Source organism: Polyodon spathula, chromosome 10 (genome assembly GCF_017654505.1).
Source record: "Polyodon spathula isolate WHYD16114869_AA chromosome 10, ASM1765450v1, whole genome shotgun sequence".
Lineage (NCBI taxonomy): Eukaryota > Metazoa > Chordata > Actinopteri > Acipenseriformes > Polyodontidae > Polyodon > Polyodon spathula.
In genome coordinates this window covers 18748587-18760912 of record NC_054543.1, presented here as the reverse complement: position 1 = coordinate 18760912, position 12326 = coordinate 18748587, and the positions used below count along the sequence as shown (strand labels likewise).

General features: G+C 41.0%; 1 protein-coding gene across 3 annotated transcripts in view; it reads left to right on the top strand.

Moving 5' to 3' along the window:
- The window catches only part of LOC121322027 (tolloid-like protein 2), a 134984-nt gene that overhangs the window by 101760 nt on the left and 20898 nt on the right, over positions 1-12326 (top strand). For all 3 annotated transcript variants that reach the window (XM_041261463.1, XM_041261465.1, XM_041261462.1), the window contains exons 9-16: positions 4271-4386; positions 5685-5787; positions 6634-6750; positions 7300-7445; positions 8075-8270; positions 8384-8509; positions 9197-9357; positions 10041-10221. In XM_041261463.1, the coding sequence (XP_041117397.1) occupies positions 4271-4386; positions 5685-5787; positions 6634-6750; positions 7300-7445; positions 8075-8270; positions 8384-8509; positions 9197-9357; positions 10041-10221 (1146 nt within the window). The remainder of the gene's footprint in view (positions 1-4270; positions 4387-5684; positions 5788-6633; positions 6751-7299; positions 7446-8074; positions 8271-8383; positions 8510-9196; positions 9358-10040; positions 10222-12326) is intronic.

Sequence of the window (12326 nt, the reverse complement as noted above, 5' to 3'; positions counted from 1 at the left end):
GGGAGGTGGCCATTGGGGCCAAGTGTGCTGTGCACAAGGCGGGGGGGGGGGGGGATATGTAACGGGGCTAGGAGCCCTGTACAGGAGAAGGGGGCAGGGCAAAGTTCCTATTACTGTTTTATTAAATGTGTCGGCGAAGAGCCATGGGTGTGTTTTGTTTGTTAGTGTGGATGGGAAGCCCCATCCACAATTAAAAACCTTGTGCAGAAGGTGGCCATCTCCCGAATTAAGTGATTGAATTTGTTGCTAATCAGGAAATGGTCACCTGCATAAAAGCCTGTGGCTCTCTGCACTCGGTGTGGGAGTTTGGAGGAGTGAACGTGAGCGAGAGAGGAGGGTAAAAATAAAGAAACAAAACATAGGATCAGTGAAAGCGATCTGCCCAGCCTGACCTGTGTGTTTTGTGTTCGATATTTGTTTTATTTAAAACCTTTATTTAGCAAGTGTTTTTGTTTTTAATTTTTTATTTTATGTTTGTTTAAATAAACGGTGCACACTGCTTCTTTTGCCCTGCAGTACTGTGTTTGTTGTTCCTACTTCTGGCCTGACGTCACCATACTGCCATCCCTGTCACAAAGTAATATGAATAAATACAGTAAAATACAAAATAATAGCACGCTTACATTTGAAAACAACAAAAATTTGAAATGCAACACATATTTGATACACTTTTTGGTTCTCACATCTCAATTTGCCTTTTTTTGGCCGGGTGCCTACGGGCTTGCCTGTAAACTGTCCAGAGCTGCATTGTCCTCTGAGGCTGTAGCTCTGGGTTGGCTACATGGCAGGCCTGCAGAGTAAAAAGAAGTGGTCGGCTGACGGCACACGCTTCGGAGGAACGCGTGTGTTCCTCTTCGCCGCTCCTGAGACAGTGCATGGGTGAGCTGAGTCTAAAATACAATTGGACATTTCAAATTGGGAGAAAAACAGGGTAAAATCAATTGCCTATTACTAAATTAGAGGAAAAGAATTAATGTTTTCACAATTTGAATCTGATTCATTTGCATGATGGTGGCTGTTGCTGTGGTTGTAGTTGTCCTCTACATACCTTGTTTTTTTAAGAGTGAGTTTAATTCTCTTTAGTTCAGTAGACCCATTTTAATGAAACTTGAACACACAACAGAAACATTTCAGTGCAATAGACCTTTGGTTTCCTTTTTCCTGTAATACTGCGTTCCTCTTTAATACATTTCATTACTGGACCAGTGGACCACAATTTTGTTTTGATTGTTTTCATATACCATTCTGGTTGGCCTTGAGGAAATGTAGTGTTTTGTGAGCTTTTGAAAGATTGTTATAACATTGTGTTTAGCTTCCAGCAATAGCGAGGAGGAATTAAGGTACATTTCATTTCAGTTTCAATCATAAAGGTTAATTGTTTAAGGACCTATACATAATGTAATGTTGAGCAATGTTGAGGCATTTCCTATTTACCAGCTGCAGTATGACTTTATATTGTATATATATGTACTTTATATAGTATTATCCATCCATATATATATATATATATATATATATATATATATATATATATATATATATATATATAACTTAATATTAATATAATAAAGCAATTATTAAGAGAATTAGAACAGGCCCACTCAGGGAAAGACTGTGGTGTTTTAATAGAGACACTACAAATCAAAAGAGGTTGGTGAGAATTAGGGAGAGGCTTGATAATCTTAAAAATCTTACAGTGAGTTAACGGACCAATACTTCAGGCACAGCATATGAACCAGGACCAGAGGACACAGTTGGATATTAAGTGTAGATAGACAGAGGGTTGGAGCCCCTTCTTCATGCAGAGCGGTGAGGGGATGGAATGGGTGACCTAAATGTTGTTGATGCTGAATCATTGGTCTCATTTAAGACCTGCTTGACAAACTTTTGAAATCAGTTAGCTACTAGGAACTGGATGAGCATTGATGGGTTGTATGGTCTCCTTTCATTTGTAAATATTCTCATGTTCAGTCTTTTCTGTACTTGGGCGACTCAGATTTTAGTGTGTTGTAGCAGAACTGACACTAGGTCACTTTCTGTAATTTTCTTATTATTTAATTCTTAGCAGACACCCTTATCTAGGGTGACTTACAGTTGTTACGAAATATCACAGGACAAAGTATTGCATTATAAAATATAACATTACAGAATATCAGAATACAGATAAGTGCAGATATGAAAGTATAATAAGATCAAATTCAAGTAAGAGCAACATAAAGAATACAGTAAATTATAAGTAAGATCAAGTTCAACTAAGAGCAATTAAAACTTATAGTAAATATTTGCTTATATGAGTGAAGTCCAGTGACAACACGTAGTAAGTATGATAAATGGATGAGAATGATTTCTAATAAGAGTTTTTACAAAAAGTACGGTTAGCTATAAGAGTAAAATCAAATTCAAGTAAGCAGTTATAGTTAGGAGCAGTAGTTGAGTGCGGCAAGGTATGGAGCAGTTCAGTGCAAGTACAAGCTGATGCAAGTACTGGTAGAATTGGGTGCCATGTAGTCCAGTATAGACGAGAGTTGAGATTTACAGATGCTGTCTGAACAGGTGTGTCTTGAGGAGGCGCCGGAAGGTGGTCAGGGACTGAGCAGTCCTGATATCCTTGGGTAGGTCGTTCAACCACTGAGGGGCAAGATTGAAGGAGGAGTGGGCTTTGAAGGCTGAGGAGCGAAGGGGGTAGGTACATCTAGTCTGCCGGAGGTGGAGGAGCAGAGGGGGTGTAGGGAGAAATGAGGGTGGAGATAGGAGGGAGCAGAAAGGACAAGACAGTGATAGGCAAATACAACAGTTTTGAATTGGATGCGAGCAGCGATAGGGAGCCAGTGCAGAGAGCAGAGCAGCGGTGTAGGGTGGGAGAAACGAAGAAGGGAAAAGACAAGACGAGCAGCAGAGTTTTGGAAGAGCTGGAGCAGACAGTTAGCAGAGGCAGGAAGGCCAGCCAGGAGGGAGTTGCAGTAGTCAAGGTGGGACAGTACCAGGGCCTGAACTAGGAGCTGCATGGAGTAATGTGTTAGGTAGGGGCAAATACTGTGTATTTTGTTGAGGAAGAAGTGACAGGATCATGCCAGAGTAGAGATGTGCTGAGAGTAGGAGAGGGAGGGGCCAAGAGTGACACCAATGTTCTTGGTGGACGAGGAGGGAGAGAGGGTGGTGGATTCAAACGGAATAGAGTTAGAGAGATCAGTGTTGGGGGAGGAAGGGGGGGAGAAAAGGAGGTCTGATTTGGAGAGGTTGAGTTTGAGATGATGAGAGTGTGTCCGGGAGGAGATGGCAGAGAGACAGGTAGAGATATGGGAGGATCAGCATAGAAGTAATACGAGAAGCTATGGGAGGAGATGAGGGGACCCAGGAAGCGGGTGTAGAGGGAAAACAGAAGGGGTCCCAGGGCTGAGCCTTGGAGGACACCAATTGAAAGAGGGCAAGGGGCAGAGGGTGAGCCACACCACATCACCCAGCACGAGCAGAGAGTAAAGAGTTCAGATGGAGAGCAGAGCAGTTTCAGTGGAGTGTGCCGGGTAAAAACCAGATTGGAGGGGGTCAAGCAGAGAATGTGTTGACAGCAAAGCAGAGAGCTGGTGGTGTACCACTCGCTTGAAGGTTTTAGAGAGGAACGGGAGGAGGGAAACAGGACGGTAATTCTGGAGGGATGAGGAAGTCAGTGAGGGTTTCTTTAAGATGGGGTGATGCAGGCTTGTTTGAAGGCAGTGGGAAAACAGCCAGAGAGCAAAGGTGTTGAGGAGAGAGGAAATAAATGGGAGTAAAGCAGGGGCAGCAGCCTGGAAGAGGTGAGTGGGGAGGGGGTCCAGCGCACACGTGATAGGTTTATGGCTCTGGAACAGGGAGCAGAGATCAGAGTCCTAGAGGGGCGAGAGGAGGGGAGAATATTAGGGGTTGCAGAGGGTGATGGGAAGGGAGTGAACAGAGGACAGGTTATGGGTGGGTTTCAGATAGTATGGTGCTTCCCTGAGCATTATTTTACCAAGCAGTTATATTGTACACTACAGTATGTTACCTACAGTACCCAAAGAATAGACAACTCAAAGTACAGATACGGTTAAAGCACTCACTCCCTAAGCACATTTGCTGTTTACCATAATGCATTGAAATGGGTGTTTATTTGTGGCTGCTCCATTTCTTGCTGATAACTTTCGAATTACATGTACTAACATCTGAGGATAGGTTTCCTGTTTAAGGGAGCACAAAGAATCTGCTCAGTACAGTGTGTAGTGTTACAGTCTGAAGTGACATCTCATTTGGTTTCCAGCATGTGGAGAAACGCTTCAGGATACGACAGGGAACTTCTCAGCCCCTGGATTTCCAAATGGCTACCCTTCATATTCACATTGTGTTTGGAGGATCTCTGTTACTCCGGGGGAGAAGGTAGGACTTACGTGGAATTATTAAATATTTCAATAAATTGTATGTTTTGCTACTTAGGTCTCAAATGTGCAGTTTTGAAAGAAACCATATTCATTGTACAACATGATATCTGGTACTTCATTAGGTTAACAAAAAGGCTCCATTTCCATGTTAAGAAATCTGTTACAGTTGCACTTCCTTGGAAGCCTGTTACTGGCTGAAAGCATGTCAGTCAAGAAGGGAAGCGGCTGGTTAGTTAATGACAAGAAAGAAGCCATTGAAGGTGTGGGGAAAATGTCACCCTCCAAGTACAGTGCTTCCTCGCTATAAGGCTCTCAATTATAACGCGCCTCTGAAATAGCACTCTTACAGCATGTCCCCCAATTCCCTATACTAGTGATTTTCATGCAATATTTCTACAGTAAATACAGTACTGGTGTTCAAACTGTAAACAACGTTTCAGTCTAACTTCCATTTCTGTCTCTCCCTTTTGATTCAGTATCTGAGCTGAAGAAATGCTGAGCTGGCACTTCATAACACAGACATCTTATTCAGCATTAATTTTGGAACTAAATAAATATTAAGCTTATTATGTGGTTATCTTTCCTAATGTATTTACTTTTTTGCTGCGAGAGGAGCTGCAACTTTCTCCAGGAGACGAGATGTTTCAGCTTCACTTCAACCGCACTCCGGCAGCCGAACCTGGGGCGAGCCCGTTCCCTCTTCCTCTCGCCTGACCCGTTCATCTTCTCCTTGTTACACTTGGTTTGCTTGTCTGTTGCTTTGAGCTGAACTCTTGACTGCTGTTTAGCCAGGCTATTTATAGTTAAAAAACTGCTAATTAAAATGATCCATGAGTGAGAATGGTCCATATTTTTATTACATGGTGCTTTATGCATGGTTAATTCACAGAAAGTTAAATTTTTTCTTCACTATACATGCATTGTAGAGAGGGAGTTATTTTATTTTGTATTTTATTCAGGTGTATGTTGTGTGTCCTGCAGCACCCCCCACACCCTCCTGAGACCCTCGTTATAGTGAGGGAGCAATGTACCACACTATCTTAAAGTCTATCTTAAATGGCTTGTAAACAGAGATTTTCAATGTAATGCAATGCCAGATATCATGTGTATTATAACATGTTTATTTTCAAACATTATAGACCTATATAACGAATGCAAGTGCTCAACAGGTAAGATTTATGGAGTTAATTTGCCAGCTACAATCACTTTAGGAGCTGTGTACTGTGTGTAGTACACTACTCAAAAAACATAGCATGAAAAAAAGAATGAAATCTGTTCATATTGTCTGTGTTTCAGGTTATTTTAAACTTCACCACAATGGATTTATTCAAAAGCCGTCTTTGCTGGTATGATTACATAGAAGTACGGGATGGATACTGGAGAAAAGCCCCACTACTGGGTAAGGGTTAATGTTGCCTAGTTATTCCTTGTGTGCAGCACAACAGATTAGTAATATTTGTATTGTATTAAATAACAGTTTTATGAGCTTTTCAGAATAAGACACAAACATCACACCATGTTTTGCTGCTCTGCAGCACCTCTAAGTACAGACTAAACCCCAAATCAGCTTGTTTAATTGAATGAATAAATCCCTCAAATAAAAGAACATAGGGTGCATTAGTTCATGTTTGAGTTCAGGTAATGGGCACAGTGAGGTAATCAGGTAAAAGATTGCTAGAACAAGCATCTACCATTACTGATGTCAAAAACTGGAAGCTAAAATGATTAGAGCTTTTAAAAACTATTAATGGTTGTGTCCTACTCTATGAGAATGAACGTTGTGGAGTATGAAGACTGGTTAAGGAACGTTTAGTGACCTGGGGGGATGTGGGAATGGGCTAGTGCACTCCAAAACAGAAAAAGATAATACATATTTAAAGCTACAGTACTTAAAATAATTAATATTAATAGCAGTGTGCAGTGAATGAATGTACATGGCAGGTAAGATTTATGAAATGGTGTTGTGAGCTAAAACCACTTTAAAAATTGTGAAATAGTCTTCACACTAGCAGAGAATGGATGAAAGTTATAATTAATATAATATATATGTAAGTAGGTCAAAACAAAATGAGTTGCGAAAATAAAACTTTGGTAACCTGGATAAGCAAGTGACAAAGAACGCGAGATGAACGTTGAGTGGGGATGTGGAATCTGATTACTGCGTCTGCAAGCATGGGTGAATGCAATCCTGTAATAGTGTACTCAGCCATGTAGAGAGATGACAGCAGTGATTTTGTCCCTCTAGGCAGATTCTGTGGAGATAAAGTTCCAGAACCAATCCGCTCCACTGACAGCAGGCTCTGGATTGAGTTCCGCAGCAGCAGCAACATTCTGGGCAAAGGATTCCTCGCAGTGTACGAAGGTAGGCATGGCAGGGTGTGGTCTCTGTTTGTCGGATTATAGACAAAAGCAATCCAAAGTGTCTTTAGGAGACTAGGAGTGTATGATAAAAGTTGAAAAATCAAGACAGACAGATCCGTGCTTTTTAAGGGTGAACATTTTTATTCTTTTGAGTAGCTATTTTTATACTCTAAATTGCTTTATGGTTGCATTGAAATAGACATCAATGCCTTTGAACCGTCCTGTATATAGGAAAGAAGAAAATAAAGAGAACCTGCCATCTGGTGGATTTTTAAATTTTTTTTTGGCTGCTAAATCATTTTTCATATTAATACAGGTGCCAAAATACTGCATTCAGTTATTATTTTAAATAATTATTAATGTTATGTTTTGTTTGATGATATCAGGGCTGGATAGAGCCATAAATATTTCTATTTTATGGACATTAAGACCTGAAAACAGGAAAAAGCACTGCTTGCCTGTCCGTGCGTCTGTCTGTGTCAGTGATCCCTCCTGATTGTTATGCTTGAAGGAAGTGGGTGTAACAGTGAGTGTATCCTTTATGATCAAGCTATTTGCGGAGGGGAAATCAAAAAGGATGTGGGGCAGATCCAGTCCCCGAACTATCCAGATGACTACCGGCCTTCAAAGGAGTGCATCTGGAAAATAACAGTATCAGAGGGGTTTCATGTGGGACTCGCATTCCAAGCCTTTGAGGTAACACCCAGTCCACTGTGTTTCTATCATTTCTGTTGGCTTGTGTTAACATCTATACTAGTGCAATTAATTCTGCCATTCTCAACCTCAGTGTGCTGGAGATTTGATAATCTCTTCTTTGGTCAACAGAGATTTTAGGTCAGATACCTCACAAACTAGTAACAAGCAATAAATTATACTCCTTATAAAGTTGAAACCTTTTGACGAAGGACTATCAGCATAACCTCTACTTCAGTTTGTACCATCATGAATTTTAAGAATTTCAATTAGTTTTGATGGGAACTTCAGTCCATGAACATCATGAATTTTAAGAATTTCAATTAGTTTTGATGGGAACTTCAGTCCATGAACATCATGAATTTTAAGAATTTCAATTAGTTTTGATGGGAATTTCAGTCCATTTACATGAGTCATTTTTGTTTCTGCTCAGACCAAGAATAAGTTACGCCTTCACTTAAATGTATGCACACAAGATATGTATCTGCTAATCACATTTCCATTGTCAGCTTCTGACTTGCAATAAATACATGTTTAGATGACAGCAGGTTGTGATTAAACACCCTAGACTAAAGCATGCAACAGCAAATTAAAGGCCTTTGAGTGCATGTGTAATTATGCTTCTGTTACAGATTGAGAGACATGACAGCTGTACTTATGACTATCTGGAGATCCGCGATGGAGAAGATGACGACAGTCCTTTGATAGGACACTACTGCGGGTATGTGAAGCCAGAAGATGTCAAGTCCACCTCCAACAAACTATGGATGAAGTTTGTGTCTGATGGCTCTATTAACAAGGCTGGCTTTGCAGCCAATTTCTTCAAAGGTACCGTGAATTTTTTTTTTAGCATTGAGATGACAATTACAAAGTGAAAATTATCATTTAAAACTAGTGTCAGACAACAATTTGCCATTTTATAATAAAATGTTTTCTTCTAGAGGTTGACGAGTGCTCAAGGCCAGGAAATGGCGGGTGTGAGCAGCACTGTGTGAACACTCTTGGCAGCTACAAGTGTGCCTGTGACCCTGGGTACGAGCTCGCTCCCAATAAGCGGAGCTGTGAAGGTACGTGGAAATTCAATCACTCACTGCCACCAATATTGCATTAACAAGCAGGCCTGAAAGCTTCTCCTCATAAGCCCCAGGAGAGAGAGGTTAGTAAACTGGCCCAATGCACCACCTAGATCTTTTTCTATAATCCTTTAACCAGATGCAATTTTTGACCATTCTATTGCCTTTTTTAATGTTTTTTTCCCTGTAACTTCTAGCTATTTATCTATTTTAAGGCTGCCACCTTTTAAACATGTAAACGTCCATACTATAAACTAACATTAAAGGGGAAATGTATTTGTCTAACAAAAAAAAAAACAACAAAAAAAAAAAACAGTTTACCATCATGGTGTTGCATTGCTTTTTGAAAACAGTTTAAACATGAAAATGATAATACAGTACATCACCCTGCTCTTGCAAAGTAAACGCATTCTCATCCTTGGAACCTTGGAGGACTGGGCAGGGCCAACACAAATCGCCTTTAGAGACATACATAAACAACTGAATAGATTAATAACAGTTAACCGGGTATTAAAGATCTCATTAACAGAGGGGTTGTCTGTCTGTGGTGCTCTCATGAATCTAATGTATTAGGCCTCTTTCAGGTTGTCCATTGAGCATTTGTTATAGCAATGTTTTACTGTGGTACATTTTTCTAGATAATGTCATGGACATGTTTATCTATTGTCCTCTGCTTTACAGCTGCATGTGGTGGCTTCATCACCAAACTCAATGGCACCATTACAAGCCCTGGGTGGCCGAAGGAATACCCAACAAATAAAAACTGTGTGTGGCAAGTCGTGGCTCCCGCCCAGTACAGGATCTCCTTGCAGTTTGAGATCTTCGAACTGGAAGGCAATGATGTAAGCAGTGCTGTATTCATAAACTGTATGCTTTGCTGTGCAGCAAAGTACATTTACCAAAAAAATATAAAGATGCTAAAACATTTTGGTGAGCTATTGGCTGATAGACTCTATTTTAATATTTTAAACAGTAGTGGTCATTTTTACTCCAGAGAAGTCACAATGTTAGATTCTGTTTCATTTCCTAAGCATTTCCACTTTAGGATTACACTTTTAGTATCCCTTCAAAAAGCCATCGTGAGCAGCCCTCCATTAGAATGCTATTGTTTTTTTTTATGATGCACTGCATTAATGTGGATGAGACTACATGTGTGCAATACTTATGTAAATATGGAAAAGATTTTTTGATTACATTTTGAATAAATAACCATACACTGGACAGCCCCTCCTGTATAAACACTACATGCTACCTCTATATTTGATATGCAGATATTTGAACATGGTTAAACATTTAACTGTAATCCAGTAATATCTGTAGGCAAGTTAAACAATTTCTCATGGGTTACTGGTGCTTTTAGTTTACTCAAGAAGTGGGTCAGAAATATAATATTTTCACCACCAAGCATCATGTCTGGAGCCTAAGTCATGTTCTACATTCTACACAGACTCAGAGTTGCTCAGCATTGCACAAGTTTAGTCAAAGAGGGTCATATGACATGGAATGATTAATATATTGTTTTTAGGTTTGCAAGTACGACTTTGTGGAGGTGCACAGTGGGCTGTCTTCTGATTCAAGGCTACATGGCAAATTCTGTGGCTCAGAAAAGCCCGAAGTCATTACCTCTCAGTTCAACAACATGAGAATAGAGTTCAAGTCGGACAACACTGTGTCTAAGAAAGGCTTCAAGGCCCACTTTTTTTCTGGTATGTGAACATTTGTTGTTGCCAAGGATTATTCCAGAACTTTAGCATAATGTTAAAATAATGAACTGTGAGTGCTCATCCCTCTGATGTGGTGAGACAAGCTCTCTGTTATCTCACAAGTGCATCGGTTTTATCTAGTCTGTTAAAATATCTTTTGAATGCAAGCATTGCAAACTAACACTGAGCATAAGAGTTCCTCAGAACAAAGGGACTGAAAAAGAAATATCTGATATTCATGTTTCTTTAATTGAATTGGTAAAAATTGAATAAATGTGAATCTCCCTTATACAGGATGTGCAAACTTGCATTATGGTTTCAGTTTCAAGTGTTAAGTGTCTTAAGAACTAGACACTTTACAGTGTGGGCAGATTGCCTAAGCAATTAATCAATTAATCAATCTATTTTATATAGCTCTTTTCACAGTAGACCACCATCACAAAGCACTTTACAAGATGCAGTAACAAAAATAAAATTCTAATACTTTAAATACAGAGAAATGCATAATACATGATATACAGTAAAAACAATACATAATACATTAAATACAGTGACAAATGTATAATACATGAAATTGTAGCAACAACACAGCAGCTAATAGCAGATATCAGACTTAAAGAGCATGGCAAGCAAGAGAGAACAGGTGGGTCTTGAGAGCTGATTTAAAGCGAGCGACAGTGGGAGTTCCAGAGTCTGAGCCATGATGCTTGGGGATAACAAGCAGGCCAGAGTCGGAAGACCGCAGTTTGCGGGCAGGGACATAACGGGTCAGCAATTTGAGGAGGTACTCAGGACCTGTGTGATGAAGGGCATTGTAGGTGAGCAAATGAGCTTTGAAAGTAATCCTGAACTTTACAGGTAGCCAGTGCAGCTGGGTAAGACAGGGGGGGGGGTGATGTGTTCACATTTTTTACATCTGGTAAGGATCCTGGCAGCGGCATTCTGAACTACCTGTAGTCGGTTTATGGTGAGTGCCGGGAGAGCACCATATAGAGAGTTGTAGTAGTCGGATCGAGGGGAGACAAATGCATGACAGAGTATCTCCTCATCAGGGAGGGAAAGGTAGGGACGGACTTTGGAGATGTTTCGAAGATGGTAGAAGAAAGATTTGACCACGGAGGAGATGTGGGCATCAAGAAGAGGTTGCTGTCAAGAAGTACACCAAGGCTTCATACTGTGGGGGAAGGCAGCAGCAGGCAGTTTCCGAGGTTCAGGGCAGCTATATTGAGATTCTTAAGTTGAGTTTTAGATTCTACTAGAAGGAGTTCAGATTTGCTAATGTTCAGCTGAAGAAAACTGGGGCCTCGATGTCTTGAATGCAAGCTGAGAGCCGGACCATAGCAGAGGGGCATCCAGGATCGAGTTTTAAGTAGAGCTGGATGTCATCAGCAGAGGAGTGAAACATGAGGCTGTGTTGGTGGATGAGGTGACCCAAGGGAAGCATGTAGATTTTGAAGAGAAAGGGCCCAAGAACAGATTTTTGGGGGACACCACAAGTGACCGGGTTTGCGACACCACTGCATCCAGCATAGAAAACAGACTGCATGGGTCCAGATAGGTAAGAGGACATACAGGAGAGACAGGTTCCAGAGATCCCAGCATACTTCTGAAAGCAGTCAAGAAGAATGCCATGATCTGAGGCTGTTAGGTCAGGGAGGACAAGCACAGAGGATGCTCCAGCATCAGCATTAAGCAGGAGATCATTCACAATCCGGAGCAGAGCAGATTCAGTACTGTGATGCGGCCGGAAGCCAGACTGTAGAGATTCAAGCAGATTGTTAGCCATAAGATGTTTCATCAGCTGACTGGCTACAGCCCTATCGAGAGTTTTGGAGAGAAAAGGGAGATTGGAGATGGGACGGAAATTAGATAAGACAGCCGGATTGAGGGAGGGTTTTTTGAGTACCGGCGTAACTCGGGCAAGCTTAAGGGTAGCAGGAACTGAACCAGAGTACAGGGACAGGTTGAGGGTGTGCATAATGGAAAGTGCAAGATCAGAAGCACAGAGACGGCCAAGGTTAGTTGGCCAGAGGTCCAGGGGGCACGTGGCAGTAGCTGATTTCAACAGTAGGCCAGAGACATCAGCAATGAAGAGAGGAGAGAAGGAG